This window comes from Nannobrachium achirus (assembly GCF_963921795.1).
Source record: "Nannobrachium achirus genome assembly, chromosome: 9".
Lineage (NCBI taxonomy): Eukaryota > Metazoa > Chordata > Actinopteri > Myctophiformes > Myctophidae > Nannobrachium > Nannobrachium achirus.
In genome coordinates this window covers 6,172,334-6,191,918 of record NC_137818.1, presented here as the reverse complement: position 1 = coordinate 6,191,918, position 19,585 = coordinate 6,172,334, and the positions used below count along the sequence as shown (strand labels likewise).

Sequence of the window (19,585 nt, the reverse complement as noted above, 5' to 3'; positions counted from 1 at the left end):
ATGTGTGACGGAGCTGTGACCTGGCAGTCGCAATAATCACTCATTTGTTCCTCTGTCAATTAAAATGTTAAAGAACAGACTGAGTAGAGGCAGTGTACCATAGGGGTGGGTGCAATCTGTCTGGTTTTTGTCTTTGTCTTTAAGTGTTTTTGTACAACGCAGATGTGGCTCTGTCTCCAAGACACATTTCTCCCTTGAACCTGTAACTACACCCCCTCCCCAACCCTCCCCACATTCATGCTCTCGTGGCCAAAGGAGTTTCCTCTGTCTCTCTCTACATGTCATCAACATGTTATGTTCACGTAGTGCACATGACGTGACATGTTGTACGTGCAGTACGCTCAGGAAAAACAGACACCGGGGGCGGGGCCGGAGTGTACGTAAACAAACACTCTGGCCCTGGCTGACTGTAGAATGTGTGTCAGACCAGAGGTTCTCATCAGAGGCGTTGTGAGCTTGTAGATCGGCTATTATCGGCAAAATAGGTTTGGTGAAGAGGGGAAAAAGAGCAGACTAAGTACAGAGTGAAAGGTCACGTTTATTAAGTGTTGACGGTTCAAGTGGTTAAATATCTGAAAACACAAATTACACCGACTAGACGCTCGGCCGCCCTTGTCCTTTACAGCGGTTAAAATCTTAACAAGTGACACAGATGCATTCCATTGTCGGCACAAGCAGAGGGGACAGGACAGGCATTCCTTGCTTCCCTCATAGCAGAGCAGCAGCAGTTCGGTACCAACCTGTCTAGCCTGTTTCTCCTTGGTAGGACTCCCTGGTACCAACTAACTAGGGATGTCGATCGAAAATCAGATCGAAAAACGACTCATGCTCACCGCGACTCAAAAAGTGGTCGAAAAAAATATATATTTTTAATTTTTCTAAAGTTTTTCCCCAAAAAATGTTTTAATCGCTTGTTCAAAAACGTTATGAGCGTTAATGTTTTCCAAATGTGAGAGGACCGGTGTGTGTGTCTGTGTCAGAGACGAGTGAATGTCTGTGTTGTGCATGCATGCATGCATTGCAGATTCGCATGCATAAGGCGCTAGTCAGGTCCGCGGACTACTGGTTGAGAAACACTGCTGGACTGGTCTGATGCACGCGTCATAGCAGTGCGTGCTGACTTGCCTGACTGGATCAACTTTATGGACTGGATGCATTTTGTTTACCTCCTGCCTCTGCATGCATGCTTGACACGAAAGCTCGCTTGTTAATGGCAGCGTCGCCGTCGTGTGCGATGATCACAAAATACACTACTCGTCGTTAATGCGACACACCCGTGGATGCGGTGGGGGAGGGAGAGCGAGGCAGACCAAAGCTCCACATTTGATACACTAGCCTGGGGTGCCAGCCAGAGCGGTCCCACTACGTTCCATGGACTTTGTCACTCCGCTTCTAGTCTCTAGAGAACAGACTCCATGCTAACGCAAGGAAGAGCATTATTTATTATAATTATCATTAGGGCTTTGATGCAAGTTCTGATGGGTGCAGCTGCATAAGTTGTGTTGCTTAAAGTAATGCGCCGTTGTGCTCTCCTCTCAGCTGCTGCTTAGCGGAAAAACAAGTGAAAAAAGTCGATCGACGCGTCGATTTTCGTCCCCGACGCGTCGATTCGCAAATAATGCGTCGATTAACATCCCTACTACTGACCTGTCTAGCCTGTTTCTCCTGGTCCTCTATGGTACCTACTGACCTGTCTAGCCTGTTTCTCCTGGTCCTGAAGCCACTGCAGGTAGGACTCTCTGGCCACCTGTTCCTCGATGGCCTCGTTGGTGGCCTCCCAGTCCGTGGCTCGCTTCTTGTCCTCCAGCATCTGCTGCTCGATCCATGACTCCTCCGACGTCTTGATGGCCGACTTCATCAGAGACGTGTCCGCGTACTGGACACACACACGCACACACACACACACACACACACACAAAATGATATGAGTAATGTTGTACTTCTTGCATGTGTGTTTTGTCTATAATGTAAAGCCCCATCTATGCAGCATTTCTTTTTTGAGGCCTTGACTAAAAGAAAGTGAAAAATCAATTCCAATCGGTTTGGAAAAACTTAAAAGACTTGATTAAGTCTTACGTTTCTTTTACATGAAGACCTGACAATTCCTATATAGCTGACCTACAAGCTGACAGTGACAACACAATGCAACTTCATGCATTTTGAGTTTGTAAGTCAACACACACATCATTTGCATATTTATATTGGTAATATTTACTAGTAAGACGCCTCAGGGCGACAATTAGGGAGAGGTCATGCCATGTCTTGGCCACCTGGCTAGTTATGTATATCAGACCAGTTACCCATATATGGAGACCCCTGGTACCCATATATGGAGATCCATGTACTGTATATGGAGATATGCTGTGAGATCCCAAACATGCTTACTCAGTTATTCGTTATGTGAAAGTCTATGTGAACTATGACATCTGACATCATATATACAATCCCTTTTATGCCCATACATGGAGATCCCTGTCCAGACAGACGGAGTCAGCATACAAAACTATATACCGTCCATAAGTCTGTGCGTGTGTGTGTGTGTGTGTATGTGTGTGTGTGTGTGTGTGTGTGTGTGTGTGTGTGTATGCGTGTGCGTGCATGCATGTGTACCCCCGGTTTGAAGGCGGGCAGGCCCAGCCCCACTCCGATGGTGGCCTTGTGTGTGTGTGTGCGTGTGCGTGTGCGTGTGTGTGTGTGTGTGTGTGTGTGTGTGTGTGTGTGTGTGTGCGCGTGTGTGTGTGTGTGTGTGTGTGTGCGCGCGTGTGTGCGTGTGCGTGCATGCATGTGTACCCCCGGTTTGAAGGCGGGCAGCCCCAGGCCCACTCCGATGGTGGCCTTGTGTGTGTGTGTGTGTGTGTGTGTGTGTGTGTGTGTGTGTGTGTGTGCGTGCGTGCGTGCGTGCGTGCGTGCGTGCGTGCGTGCGTGTGTGTGCGCGTGTGTGTGCGTGTGCGCGTGCGTGCGTGTGTGTGTGTGCGTGCGCGTGCGTGCGTGCGTGCGTGTGTGTTTGCGTGCGTGCGTGGGTGTGTGCATGCACGTGTACCCCCGGTTTGAAGGCGGGCAGCCCCAGGCCCACTACGATGGTGGCCTTGTGTGTGTGTGTGTGTGTGTGTGTGCGTGCGTGCGTGCGTGCGTGCGTGCGTGCGTGCGTGCGTGCGTGCGTGCGTGCGTGCGTGCGTGCGTGCGTGTGTGTGTGCATGCATGTGTACCCCTGGTTTGAAGGCGGGCAGCCCCAGGCCCACTCCGATGGTGGCCTTGTTGGGGTTGACCACAGAGTTGTAGTGGATGTGTGTGTGCGTGTGCATGTGTACCCCTGGTTTGAAGGCGGGCAGCCCCAGGCCCACTCCGATGGTGGCCTTGTTAGGGTTGACCACAGAGTTGTAGTGGATGTGTGTGTGCATGCATGTGTACCCCTGGTTTGAAGGCGGGCAGCCCCAGGCCCACTCCGATGGTGGCCTTGTTGGGGTTGACCACAGAGTTGTAGTGGATGTTGTGTGTGTGTGTGCGTACCCCTGGTTTGAAGGCGGGCAGCCCCAGGCCCACTCCGATGGTGGCCTTGTTAGGGTTGACCACAGAGTTGTAGTGGATGTGTGTGTGCATGCATGTGTACCCCTGGTTTGAAGGCGGGCAGCCCCAGGCCCACTCCGATGGTGGCCTTGTTGGGGTTGACCACAGAGTTGTAGTGGATGTTGTGTGTGTGTGTGCGTACCCCTGGTTTGAAGGCGGGCAGCCCCAGGCCCACTCCGATGGTGGCCTTGTTAGGGTTGACCACAGAGTTGTAGTGGATGTTGCGGTGGTAGCTGACTCTGATTGGCTCGTCGTTGTTCTGGTGGATGCCGTGGAAGGTGTTGATTGGCTCTGGAACGGGGAGAGTCATACCATCTAATTGGGGGAACAAGAGGTGGGCGGGGGAACAGAGTTGATCATCACAGACACAGAACGTTATCAGGGCTGTTTATGCTTTGAACATTGGTATAAATAAGGAACACACTTTAGATTTGTCATGCCGTTAGTACTGTGATAAGTTAGTACTGAGAAAAGATCTGTACTGTGCAAAGTCAGCAAACCTTTTTTTTTTATTATTATTCTTTACCCCTTTTTTCTCCCCAATTTAGTCTTTATTATTTTCCTCCCCACGCACATTTGCTGTGTGTGGTAACTGCTGTTGTATCCATCCTACAGACTCACTTGCCGGTGAGGGCCCCCCCCCCCCCGCATCTGAAAATGGCCGATCTACAAGCTTGCAATGCAATGCATCGCGTTGCGACACTATTTTCAAATGATTTTTGTGCGTATTGAGACAGTCCGTCCTCGGTCTTTGGTTGACTGAAGAGACTGTGAATGACTGTGACTTAACATTCACACCCTTCTTCAGTTTCACTTGTACAATAAGGACATTTGGCTAAATGACCTAAATGACCTAAATAAAGTTGTCCTTATTGTACAAGCATGGATGAGGTGTGGATAATTTTACTTTATTCTATCCTCAACTATTCATGTCATCAACATATCAACATCAGGGATGGAACAATAAGCGATATTATCGTATATTGTGATAAAAAAAACACACGATAATCGTATCGTGGAGATTTAATTTATCGTGATATCGTCCTCCGTCATGCACTGGGATCAATTCACCTTTTATTTGCCGAACTGCATATCCAGTACCACTTAAACCCTCTATAACTGGTAAAAGGTACTTATAATATAGGCCTACACACTTGATACAGTCTTCTTTTTCAAATGTCTTTGTCAAAAAAATGCCGATCTACAAGCTCGGCTATTTTTTGTCAAATGTTCCGCCCCAGGATAATGGATTATCGCGATAATATCGCGATAATATCGTAAATCGCGATTTCTTTTGTCACAATAATCGTGATATGAAATGTTCACATCGTCCCATCCCTCGTCAACGTGCACGTAGTGGAACCAGTACGTGCAGTACGGTCAGAAAAACACTCAGTGGACACTGTGGGGGTCCTTGACATGAAACAGTACGTAAACATTGCTGCCCTAAGTGAAGACTGAAGAGGCCAGACCGCAGCAATGCAACTTTGTCGCAACTCCTTGCAACAAAACCGTTTTAACCCTGCAAGGCCCAGCGTTGCTTTTTGGCAAAGTTTTTTAAATCATTTTTTAAAAAATGTTATAATTAGTTTTCCTGTTCTTTTTTTCACATTAACATCACCATTAAATCCTATTGTTTAGTATTACAATGCCATTGGCCACGATATTTGCATATAAATACCCCCCACAGAGAATGACATTCACACCTCCCAGAGAAGTTGAAATTCCAGCGTCTGGACGATCAACAACTCACTTTTTAACTGAAGCTATTCCTCACTAAAACAGAAGTAAAATGCCTGTAATATTTTTTTTCGTGATCATTAGAATGTCTAGAACATGTACATATGTTATTATTGTGAGAAATATCCACAAAAAGCAAATTAGAGCATGATTTATGATTTATGGCTATAAAACCTTATAAAAACATTATTAATTTTTTTAAATTACATTTTCCTGTGATTAAGACTCCTACAACACCATCTGATTTTTTTTAATGTTTTTTGGCCAGTAGAAATTGATTCGGGCTTTGCAGGGTTAAGGCCATGTCAAACAAATGCAAGGTTGCAACTGTCATTTGGGGACTACAACGGTTTGGGAGTAGTTGCATGTTGCAAGGAGTGGCACGGGTGCGAAGTCCTTAATTAACCCATTTAGGCCAAGAATTATTGAATGCTTTAACCAGTGAAAAATAGCAGATATACAAGCTCACAGCGCGGCACCGAGTGCCGCGCTGCGAGCTTGTAGATCTGCTATTTTTGAAAAAGTCGTAAAAATGTGTGCAAATCTTTGAATATATGTATTTTCAAAGCGAAGTGCCGCGCTGCGAGCTTGTAGATCTGCTATTTTTGAAAAAGTCGTAAAAATGTGTGCAAATCTTTGAATATGTGTATTTTCAAAGCGAACGTTTGTAACTCAAATTTTGCTTCTGGGGGGGTCCCTGGAACTAAATATTTTGAGATGGCCAAATAAATATAATTTTGGGGGGTCCTTCACATGAAAAGGTTTGAGAACCACTGACATAGTCAGTGGTTCTCAAGAACAAACTAACTGAGCTCCATTTAAGTGAAAAGGACCTTTTATTTGACGATGGCTGGCCAGATTGCTGACATAGAAACATAGGTTTTAAAAAAAACCTTAGGATTCAAAAGACTCATAGAATCGGGTCAAAATTCTAATTTTCACGATTTTTCAAAAATAGCAGATCTACGAATGCCGGGCTTGCGAGCTTGTATATCTGCAATTTTTCAATAGTTAAAGCATAGAATAATGATACACAATAATGTGTACCTGCTCTAAATGGGTTAATTAAGAAGCATTCCGTTCCGCCAGAAAAGGCGCTCAGTCTGATCTGATCAGAGAGAGCTCCTTCTAAAAAACGGCAGCTATGCACTCAGACACGTCTGAGGACACGTGGGGTTCATCGGGTTTACTGAAGAAAAAAAACAACAAGGAAGGAGGTGCATGTGGTGTCTTCTGAGGTAGGGTAGTGTCGACACCAACATGTGTGGCATGAAGCGTGTGTGGCGTGGTAGACTTCCTCTCTCTGTCACGAACAGAGCAGACACATCACTGATATCCTCATTCACAAAGAACTCTCTGAAAGGTTACACAAGTACGCATACATGTACTCTTGAGTGGACACGAACCCAGTGACACCAAAGTGTCTTTTGCATGGCGCGACGCTTTTAGAAGGTGCTGATCAAAAACATTGCACGGGCCAGATATGACTAAATAAGTTAAATATACAAAGAAATTAATTAGAAAGGAAACTTAGCTTCAGTCCATTATATCTCCAATTTGTATTGTGTTTTATATCATATTTATCGTTGATTTGTCACCTTTACAATGAGGTAGAGCTTGTAAGCATCGGGCATTCGATGCATGAGCTACACAGCCAAACGTGTGGGTAGCGCCGACCAAAATGTTGCCAAAATAGTTTGCAATATACTGTTCTGCTGGCATTTACTCTCATTTTGGGCTTCCCTGACACCGAGCTTCAAATTTACAATGTAAAAATGGCCAATATGTGTTAGGGTTAGATAAAGGGGAGATATTAATGGACCGAATGTTGGCACATTTTGGGTTGGCACTTCCCACACGTTTGGCTGTGTTGCTCATTCCATGAATGCCCGATGCTTACAAGCTGTACCTTGTTGTAAAGGTGACAAATCAACAATAACAATGATATAAAACACAATACAAATTTTCATTGTAAATATTATTAAAGGGGATATATATTGGACCGAAGTCAAGTTTCCTTTCTTTTTGTGCTGAGTTTACATGACATTATGTCAGGGGTTTTCAGATTGGGTGCAACCGGCCCAGGCACCCTGGGGTGCCGTGACGGCAGTCCAGGGGTGCATCGAGGTAATGTGATAATATTTGGAATTCATACTGCGAGCCACAGACCACCAGTAGGCCTCCTTTGCCCGGAGAAGTTATCAAAAAGCAGCGCTGGTGCCAAGTAATGTGATTTACTGTTGTCATCATCTTATAAAAAAGTTTAATATTTTTGATGAAAAAAAATTGTTAGATGACACTGTAATGCTAAAGGTAATAGTAAAATATGCCATAAATATAAGGTGCTGGGAGTGAAAATTATGAATATAATGAAAAATATATTTATAGGGGTGCCCTGAGACAAAAGGGTTTGGGAACCCGATATAATATGTAATACATTTTAAATATCGTCGTTGTCCAAGTTCTTCGAGTTTCAAATTTGTACGTTCATTCGCAAAGTAAAGCCCTGCTTCATCGTACAAAGCCGTCGCACACAAGTAGTGAAAACAGCAGATCTACAAGCACACAACGCCGTTGTGTGCTTGTAGATCGGCTGTTTTCACTAGTTCAAAACGTTTTTAAAATGAAAAATGCGAAAAACAAACAGTTTTGAACATAGAAGGTTTTCACCCCGACAACGACGATATGTGAAAATAGCAGATCTCCAAGCGTGCGTGCGGTGTGTACAGACCTGTAGTGTACTGGTAGACCTCCACAGGTCTGTTGTACATCTCGGCCATGGCCTGCATCTCGATGTGGTTCCCGTGGCAGTTGTTTTTCCTCTTGCGGTTGATGTAGGTGGTGAAGTCCTCCGTCACGTAGTTGGAGAAGTAATCTGCGTTCTTCATCTGAACGTACAACACAGTGATGTTTTTGACAGACATTTTTGATTTAGTTTTAGTCGTAGTCTTTTGAATAAAATGTCATTTAGTTTTGGTCATAATTTAGTCACCTGAAAAGTTTTAGTTTTAGTCTAATTTTAGTTGACTAAATATCATAAGATTTTAGGTGACTAAATCTACAGTTTATTTAGTCAACTGAAATGTATTTTGGCAGGCCTTGATGGCATCGTAATGACTGATTTTACACTTGGTTGTGTGCTGAAAACAGCAGATCTACAAGCTCACAGCTTGTAGATCTGCTATTTTCAGCACGCAACACCTGAGAGCAACCAAACATAAAATGACTCTCTTCTCCACTAGTCCCTCCCTAACGTTTTAGTCAAGTTTTTATTTTGTTGATTGGACTTTATATCGCCCAATCAGAAAATGGACAGAAAAGGTCCAATGAACTCAATGGACTTTTGGGATTACATTTTTTTTTTTTTTTGTTATGGAATACGGACACTAGAACAATAGTATGGTCCACACTAATTAAAATCATTTATATGAGATATTAGTTATTATCTACAATAATAAAACTGCTTGATGGCGTTGATGCACTGGTGTGTGTATCAACATCACTCTCTCTCACATAAACACACACACACACACACACACACACACACACACACACACGTGTTCATTTGTACACTCTGAGTTAGACGTGACTCATTGAATGTGATAACATTTCTACATAAGAAACACACACAGACACTCACACTCACACTCTCACGCACACGCGCACACGCACACGCACACACACACACACAAACACACACACACACACACACACAAACTCACACACACAGAGAGAGAGAGACAGATGACATGTTTATTTAAATTGTACTAAAGTGACTCACCAGGTAGTCCATACAGTGTTTCCTAACAACTTCATGCATGTCCTGATCACCATACACCTGGTCAGCTGCAGAGAGAGAGAGACACATACATAGTATTATAATATTATATGTCCTGATCACCATACACCTGGTCAGCTGCAGAGAGAGAGACACATACATAGTATTATAATATTATATGTCCTGATCACCATACACCTGGTCAGCTGCAGAGAGAGACACATACATAGTATTATAATATTACATGTCCTGATCACCATACACCTGGTCAGCTGCAGAGAGAGAGACATACATAGTATTATAATATTATATGTCCTGATCACCATACACCTGGTCAGCTGCAGAGAGAGAGACACATACATAGTATTATAATATTATATGTTCTGATCACCATACACCTGGTCAGCTGCAGAGAGAGAGACATACATAGTATTATAATATTATATGTCCTGATCCCCATACACCTGGTCAGCTGCAGAGAGAGAGACATACATAGTATTATAATATTATATGTTCTGATCACCATACACCTGGTCAGCTGCAGAGAGAGAGACACATACATAGTATTATAATATTATATGTCCTGATCACCATACACCTGGTCAGCTGCAGAGAGAGAGACACATACATAGTATTATAATATTATATGTCCTGATCACCATACACCTGGTCAGCTGCAGAGAGAGAGACACATACATAGTATTATAATATTATATGTCCTGATCACCATACACCTGGTCAGCTGCAGAGAGAGACATACATAGTATTATAATATTATATGTCCTGATCACCATACACCTGGTCAGCTGCAGAGAGAGACATACATAGTATTATAATATTATATGTCCTGATCACCATACACCTGGTCAGCTGCAGAGAGAGAGACACATACATAGTATTATAATATTATATGTCCTGATCACCATACACCTGGTCAGCTGCAGAGAGACACACATACATGACAGGTAGGGCTGTCACAATTATTACATAATCGTCTAATCGTGATTATTTGACATTATCGTGATTATTTTGTCATAATCGTCATAATCGTGAATGTTGAAAAATTTCAGAAATAGTGGAAATAGCAGATCTACAAGCTCACAACGCGTCGCATCGCGACGCGTTGTGAGCTTGTTGATCGGCTATTTCCACTATCAATGTTATTTTTTAAGTAGTAAGTTGTCAAATATGTCAGTAATTTATTTGTGTGTTTAGGTTATGTGTCATATCTACCATATGCAACTTCAAAGCATAAAAGCCAAACAGAAATATAGTTATCAACGTCAAAAACACAATTAAATCGTTAATCGCCAATTATTTGAGTGACAATTAATCGTCATGTAAAATGTCATATCGTGACAGCCCTAATGACAGGTCAACATTTATATCATAGTATTATAATATTATATGTTCTGATCACCATACACCTGGTCAGCTGCAGAGAGAGAGGGATATGTGATGTTATTTCATAGATTATTACTAATAAAAGCAATTCTAATCTGATATATTATTTTTTAAATCGTGATTATAGTCTTTGAATATATCTTTTTAAAAGCGAACATTGGTAACTCAAATAATTGCTTCTGGGGGGGGGGGTCCCTGGAACAACATTTTTTAAATGTTTTAAATGGTGCAGACAGACAGACAGACAAGTTGAGGTATTTGTACTTTACTTGAGTATTTCCAATGTCCAATACTTTTACTTCTACTCCACTTCTAGATCCAAATACTGTACTTTTACTCCACTACCAAAATGTTTCAAACTCTAGTTACTTTGCAGATATAAATCATAATATTAGAAAACACACATTAATTTAAGCTCTTTAGCCCTACATTATACCTGGACTATTTGAAAGTAGCAGATCTACACAGTTCACACTCACAACACGTCGTGATGCGACACGTTGTGTAGCTTGTAGATTTGACATTTGAGTACTTTTTTCAAACGCTGACTGGACATGTTTATGTGATAGAGAAAAGGACAGTGTCAGAGATACGGGACAATGTGGACACTAAAAGACACACAGCAAACAGTCCGGGGCCGTCCGGGAATCAAATCGGCGGGGAAACCCTGAACTTGCATAAGAAGTCCCTGAAGGTACAATTTGTGCCCCAGCCGTTAGGCCAGAGGTCTTCAACAGGGGGTCCGGGACCCCTAGGGGGTCCTCAGAGTTACTACAGGGGGTCCTCCAAATCTTTGTGTGATAGAAACTTTTTTTTCTCCTTTTTTATATTAACCACTTGAACCCTATAGCATCCATATTCTGATAACTTTAGCCAAAAATAGCAGATCTACAAGCTCACAACGCGTTGTGATTGTGAGCTTGTAGATCGGCTATTTTCGCCAAAGAGGTTTGGTGTAGAGGGGAAAAAGAGCAGACTAAGTACAGAGTGAAAGGTCAGGTTTATTAAATATTGACGGTTCAAGTGGTTAAATATCTGAAAACACAAATTGACATGAATCCAAAATCCAAAACAGTCCGGGGCCGTCCGGGAATCAAACTGGCGGGGAAATCCTGAACTTGCATAAGAAGCCATCTTCATGCCCCTGTAGGTACAATGTGTGCCCTAACCGTTAGGCCAACAGGTCACCTCAGGATAACACTTTACAACATCAGCGCAATAACCTACACAAACACTATACGACGTGTGTGTATGAGGATGTAGGTATATATTACACAGGCACGCACGCCCACACACACACACACACACAGCGGTATGCAAATGAGGGCGGGTTAGACTGCCAGAAAGTCACATGGTTTATCTGTGGTGATTCTCAGAACCTCGCTGAAAAACTTCCTCTTTCCTCATTCTCAGTATCAGCATGTCTGCCGCACACAGACGCACACGAGAGTGTGTGTGTTAGGGGTGTAACGATACATTTTAACAGCAATATGATACGCATCACGATACATGGTTAACGATACGATACATGGACGATATTGGTTAATTCATGGCGATACGATACGATTCAATGATTTAAAATCGATATAGTAACTATTTAGCAAAGAAATGAAATCTGTGTAAAACATACAAAAATCTATGAATATGGAAGTAAACACTGATTATCTAACAAATACATGGACATTATATTTCAACACATTATGGACAAACCCACCTTGACATGAACACAGAGATTACACACATTTATCCATAGACCAAGAGTAGCTATATGGAATGGAAAAGTAATCTTTTTAATTTTCCCTCTTAAAACTTCTAATTACAAGGCACAGATACTTAGTTTCCATGCAATGAATTATTTGCATTGCACAATGATTCGATACTTATTACCGCATTTTAAAACTATACAAAGCCAAAACGGTACGATATTTTGCTTTTGCAAACGATACAGTAGATCATTGCAATTTTTTGATTCAGTTACTATATCGTTACACCCCTAGTGTGTGTGTGTGTGTGTGTGTGTGTGTGTGTGTGTGTGTGTGTGTGTGTGTGTGTGTGTGTGTGTGTGTGTGTGTGTGTGTGTGCGTGTGTGAACATCAAAGTGAAGCAGGTTTGAGTCTACGTCGTCTAGGGACACCACCACAGTGACAGCAGTTTAACTCAGGTTGCTGGTTCGACTCCCCGACGGTCCGCGTCTGACTCATCAACACCATGCAAATGTCACTTTACACTGTTCATGTTCACTGTATGACTGTGTGACTGTATGACTGTGTGTGTGTGTGTGTGTGTGTGTGTGTGTGTGTGTGTGTGTGTGTGTGTGTGTGTGTGTGTGTGTGTGTGTGTGTGTGTGTGTGTGTGTGTGTGTGTGCGCGTGCGTGTGTGTGTGCAGTATGTGTGTGTGTGTGTGTACAGTATGTGTGTCATGGGAAAACCTTTCCGAAAACACCTGAGCTCAAATTTCCACCCGTAACGCTCACACACTCTCACACTCACACACACGCACACGCACACGCACACACACACACACACACACACACACACACACACACACACACACACACACACACAATCCCACGGTGACTGTTACTTCCTACACCTGCTGACACATCAGTGTGTGATCGACCGTGACAGATTTACTCTGTAAAAAAACAAAACGTATGTTTGTATATCAGTGGTGCTCAAAGCTTTTTAATGTCAAGGACCCCTAGAATTATATGTATGTTACTGACCGTGGACCCCCTATTTCTAAATATTATGTTCCAGGGACCCCGAGAAAGAAAGATTTGAGTACAAATGCCCGCTTTAAAATATATATATATTCAAAGATTTGCACACATTGGGTGCGTTCGGAAATGCGCACCCAACGCACTGGTGTGCCATGTTGTCGTTCGGAAATCCGGTGCGCGGCGCACTGGTGTGTTGAGTGCACGCACTCACCGACCCTACTCAGAAGATGGGGTTAGGTGGTGTGGTGGTGTGGTGCGGTGTTCTGATTGGTTGGTTTTCATGGCCGTGTCTCGAATGCTTCTCAGCTGTGAACAATGGAGGAAATGACCGCAAAATAGTAGCACTTGCAGCTTAATTGGTCGTTTGGGCTTGATAGTTTCAAACACATCAACGTGTAAATTAACAGCAGGTATGCAAATGTTGTGAATTAGACCTACATCTCCTAATAGCAACGTTACGTTAGCATACTCTCAGAAAGTTTACCTTCAGAGTTCAGAGTGAAAAAGCGGACAGCTGCCTGTTAAAACTGGTCGTTCGTAAATAAGCCACACTGAACGCACTCTCCAACGTCACGCCCACTGCACTCACTACACTGAGCACACACCCGGTGCGGGTTTCCGAACGCACACATTATAGAGATTTTTTTTGAAAATGTGCACAAAATATTCCGGGTCTGAGAGGCTAAATGTCATCAAATGGTGGTTCTGTGGCTCAAATGTAGAATAAATAATGGAGCTTGACGTGAAAAGGGTTGAAAACCGCTGCCCTTAACACTTTAGCTGATCCTTACTTTGAAGGGATGCTTGGTGCCGCGCCGCTTCCTCCGTTAGGCCGCCGCTATTATTTTGAAGGGCCGGGTGGGGTTGTTTTTGCGCAGATGGATTATCACTTTACTTCAACGTTTACGTCATGTGACAGTGTGTCATGGCGGCCGCCATCCGAGCCTAGTTTGTGCTGTAAACATGCCAGCTTTGGGATTAAAACATTTTTTTTTAGTAAATCGGCTATTCTCAGAATATGAACACCGGGGTTCAGGTTGTTAATATAAAAATAAATGGAAGATTTGGAGGACCCCCTGTAGTAACTCTGAGGACACCCTAGGGGTCCCTGACCCCCTGTTGAAGACCCCTGGTGTAGGCTGTTTTGATTTAGATTTTATGGCATTTAGCTCATGAAAATCTAAAATACACATCTCAAAAAGCCTGGGCATGATATGAGACAGAGAGGGGTTAGAAAGGTGGGATTTCCACCATGTGGATTTCCCTGGAAGTTGTCTTTTTCTTTTCACAGTGCAACGTTCCTGCAGACGTGTTCCCCGCGGGGAAAACAACAAATCAGTTCTACTTCTCCCACTCCTTCGGGTTGTGCTCGCAATAAACAATATCCAAACAAAACATGGATTCTGACTGCATTCACTAGGGAATAGTGATTTCTTTTGTAATCGAATTATTCGACCTCAAAGTATTCGAATAGTCGAATATTCGACAGGACTGGCCAAACTGTCAAATATTAAGTAAGCAAGAGGCGAACATTGTGAAAATAGCAGATCTACATGCTCACAACTCTGATTACTTTTTTTTTTGCCAGGACTTCAAAAGAAGGTAAAATGGCAGTTCTACCACTTTTTGTGGTCACATGTTCAGATACTGGATTCTGATTGGCTTAAAACAGTGGTAAATCAGTCAACAACTTTGAGTTGGCTCATGGACCCCGCCCACTGAAACAATTAATGATTGTAACTAAATAACCTTGCAAGTTACAACTGTGTTTTCTTTCATTTAGATGTTAGAAATGGTAGAAAAGCAATTTACCATTCGAGGGTCATGGGTTGTTGGCCACTGAAACAGTGGTAAATCAGCCAACAACCCACTCCCTCTCATGGTAAATGGCTTACGTTGCCATGGGCACCTACCGATTAAATGTTGAATAATCCTGGGAACCCTATGTGTTAAGAGCAAGTTGAGTGCTAAAACATATTGTGTTTTTATGGCTGGGGGATGTAAACAGATCGGTGCTGTATGACATAACTTCCCGGCTTTAACGCAGCACTTCCTCCAACTTCCGTGAAGTCGACGCACGGCACTCATTGTGTGTCAAAGGATTGATTTCACAACACTGTACTGTGATATTATAGCTTTCAGGGATTGACAGTAAACCAACGGTTTCCCCGACTACCCGGGGCAGGTAAATAAAATGGTGGGGCAGGTGGAGTTTGCTAGCGGGTAGATCGCACATTTTAAGTTACATAATATGAGATGTCTTTAGATCAGGGGTCTTCAACAGGGGGTCCAGGACCCTAACCGTAGGGGGTCCTCAAGAGTTGTATTTACCTACTGTATATATTTTTTGTATATATATTTGTTTTTTTTATATTTTTTGTATATATTTTATTTACATTTGTTTTACTATATCTACTGCATATAATAGTGCTACTGTTCTATCCGTTAGTCATTCAATGTTATATGAGATACTTCAATGGTTTCCTATGGAAATAAACGTAATCTTTTCTAGGATCTCCTTTTAGTTGACCTTGTACCACTGTGCTGTACCGTCATGAAACTGTACCTTTTTCTATGCAAACTTCTAATAAAGTCTTCAATCAATCAATCAATCAAACTACAGGGGGTCCTTCAAATCTTTGTGTGATGGAAACTTTCTTTTCTCCTTTTTTACATTAACCACTTGAACCCTAGTGTCCATATTCTGAGAACTTTAGCCAAAAATAGCAGATCTACAAGCTCACAAGTTGTGAGCTTGTAGATCGGCTATTTTCGGCAAAGAGGTTTGGTGTAGATGAGAAAAAGAGCAGACTAAGTACAAAGTGAAGTGAAGTTTACTAAGTATCGACGGTTCAAGTGGTTAAATATCTGAAAACACAAACTGACATGAATCCAAAATACACTGATGATTGTGCTGTCAAACGATGAAACTATTATGGAATCTATGAACAGGTTCTGGGGGGTCCCTGCTTCATCTCTCTCTCGACTAAGGGGTCCTTGGCCTGAAAACCTTGAAGACCCGTGCTTTAGATACTTGTCTTGAACAGGGGTACCCCGTCTCCCACTTTCTCCTCCCCACACAAACACACACACACCATTCACACCAGTCACTGTCACACTGTCAATGTGCAATAGCACGCTAGCTGCGACGTGAGCTCTGTCGCTGAAGACATGGCACCGAGTGCCGCGCTGCGAGCTTGTAGATCTGCTATTTTTGAAAAGTCGTGAAAATGAGTGCAAATCTTTGAATATATGTATTTTTTTAAGCGAACATTTGTAACTCCAATTCTACTTCTGGGGGGGGGGGGGTCCCTGGAACTAAATATTTTGAGATGGGGGTCCGCGGCCAAATACATATAATTTGTGGGGGTCCTTCACATGAAAAGGTTTGAGCACCGCTGACATAGAAACGTAGGTTTTTCAAAAATCCTTAGAAGGCATTTGAAATATTCAAAACGTGCACACATTTTCACGATAAAAAAGAATAGCAGATCTACAAGCTTGCAGCGCGGCACCGTGAGCTTGTATATCTGCTGTTTTTCAATGTGCTAAAAATAACGCAGTGAATCCTTGCACCCAGGGACCAGAATTTGGTCCGACACCCCTGGGGGACCCCAGCACTGCCAGCAGAATGTAAACATCTAAAAAAGAAACATCTCCGAAAAGGTAAACATCTCCCGTCAGAGCAGACGAGGGACTCGTGAGCGTCACCTCACGTGCGCACGACGTGTGCACGTGAGGTGACATTGATGACGTCTACGTCTTCTGTGGAAGTTTATCAGCGCACCACACACACACACACACACACACACACACACACACACACACACACACACACACACACACACACACACACACACACACACACACACACACACACACACACACACACACACACACACACACACAGCACACACACACATCTATACATTGTACATGATGTGGAATGTGCACGTGTGTGTCTCGCTCTGCCTTTTTATCAGTTTATCAGACAAGACACACACTGTATGGACAGTCAGAGTAGCACTGGTGGTAGTATTGGTATTTTACTGGTAGCAGTAGAAACAGTTTTTTCATTTCATTTGATTTATTATATTAGCTGGTGTCTTGCACTAAAGGTTTCCAGCCCATATGGGCTTATAGAACCACGTATTGTACCATTTAGTTTAGTGGGAACCTGCGAGATCCTGGGCTCCCCCAGAGTAAAGGGCTTTGCTAAAGCCCTTTGCACACGCTTCTGTGTGCAAAGGGCTTTAGTGTGGAAGAGTCCTTGAGCAAGACTCTGATTCTGAACCCCTAGTTGCTCCCGGTGAGCAGGTTGGTGCCTTGCATGGTTTCCTCTGCCATCGGTGTATGAATGTGTGTGTGAATGGGTAAATGTAATGCACAATCTATGAAAAGCGCCATATAAACGCACCATTTATTCTGCCTCTAATATTTGACAATTTGGCCAATGTTTAAATTTGTCATTTTAGAGATATTAAAAAGTCCTTAAATTGTCGCTTTAGAAATGTGCAGACACCCTCTATATACTTAAACTTTATGTTGGCTTGTTTACTGTCGAGGGAGAAAACAAGTTCATCATCTGGAGACCCCCCCCAAAATAATGTGGGGACGCCATATGGGGGTACCGACCCACAGGTTGAGAACCACTGAACTAGAGCAGTGTTTCTCAACCACTGTGCCTGGGGACCTTTGGTGTGCCCCTGAGAAGGGTCAAGTGTGCCCCTTGGAACTGCTTGAAAGCCAGTATTGTATTTATCATTTTAAAAATGATTTAAACTAGTGAAAACAGCCGATCTACAAGCACACAACGCCTCGCGGTGCTTGTAGATCGGCTGTTTTCACTACTGTTGTGCGACAGATTTGTATGATGGATCAGGGCTTTACTTTGCGAAGAAACGTACACATTTGAAACTTGGATATGCAAGGTTTCCACCCGACAACGGCAATATTTACACCCCCAGTATTATGTCGGTGTGCCCATGGATTCTTGGGACATGAAAAGTGTGCCCATGCAGAAAAAAAAGGTTGAGAAACACTGAACTAGACAACAGATACAAGGAGGAGGGACGATAAAATGCAGAGCGTTGCGCGGAAATGACCGCAAGGAACGCCCAGGTTTACCGTCCTCGCTCTCCTTTCATAAAAAACCAGAGCCTTTGTGTGTAAACGAGGCTGTTCAGGGTTACATTTCTGCTTCTAAAGACTCGCACACACACGCACGCACACGCACGCACACACACATACCATAGAGTACAGAGGATTCACACAACATGACTAGTTTCAGTTGTGGCCAGCAGTTTTTTTTGTGTGTGTTTGTGTGTGTGTGTGTGTGTGTGTGTGTGTGTGTGTGTGTGTGTGTGTGTGTGTGTGTGTGTGTGTGTGTGTGTGTGTGTGTGTCTCAGATTTCTCTGAAATGAAACCAAAGGACAGCAGACTGAATAGGACAGGAATGCAGACTGCTATAAGAGATGATTATATAACACTGAGGAGAGGAGAGGAGAGGAGAGGAGAGGAGAGGAGAGGAGACCGAGAGGAGAGGAGAGGAGAGCTGTCACACGATCGATTATGACATTTTACGTGATGATTAATTGTCACTCAAATCATTGCGATTAACAATTTAATTGTGTTTTTGTCGTTGACAATTACACTTCTGTTTGGCTTGTAGGCTTTGAAGTTGCACATGGCAGATATGACACATAACCTAAATATACAAAGAAACAACTGACATATTTGACAACGTTATCTATCTATAAATGCGAGAAGTCTCTGCGTGTGTGTGTGTGTGTGTGTGTTTGTAATCCGCGTATCTCGAGAACCGTTCGTCCCACCGGCTTCAGATTCGGCACGCGCGTTCCTCGCCGCGGCACGGAGTGCAGTGCCGGGTCTCGACCCGACCCGACGCGCGGTTTTCCCAAACCGGCGCGAAACGTTCGGAATCTCCTTATGCGGGGTTGATTGTTGACATCAGGCTGTTTCTGAGGAAATCGGCGAAAGCTCTGACTCATTGTGACATCACTTCATAAAAGGCTCTGACATCACGTACGCCACATGAGTCAACAAAAAATCTCTGTGAGTGTGTATGTATGTAGGTAATCCGCGTATCTCGAGAACCGTTCGTCCCACGGGCACGCGCGTTCTCCATATATGGGCATAAAATGAATGCCCCCATATGAGAACCGTTCGTCCCACGGGCACGCGCGTTCTCCATATATGGGCATAAAATGAATGCCCCCATATATGGGCATAAAATGGATAAAGGGACACAGACAGACAGATTCAGAGATCTCCATATATGGGCGTGAAATGGACGCAAATAGACAGATATCTCCATATATGGGCATATATGGGCATAAAATGGACCCAGAAATGG

General features: G+C 43.3%; 1 protein-coding gene across 1 annotated transcript in view; it reads right to left on the bottom strand.

Moving 5' to 3' along the window:
- otud5a (OTU deubiquitinase 5a) overlaps positions 1–19,585 on the bottom strand; it is a 48,659-nt gene that overhangs the window by 9,535 nt on the left and 19,539 nt on the right. The window contains exons 3-6 of the mRNA XM_080732447.1: positions 9,086–9,150; positions 8,036–8,192; positions 3,707–3,879; positions 1,691–1,876 (exon numbers count right to left, since the gene is read on the bottom strand). Coding sequence (XP_080588573.1) covers positions 1,691–1,876; positions 3,707–3,879; positions 8,036–8,192; positions 9,086–9,150 — 581 coding nt within the window. The remainder of the gene's footprint in view (positions 1–1,690; positions 1,877–3,706; positions 3,880–8,035; positions 8,193–9,085; positions 9,151–19,585) is intronic.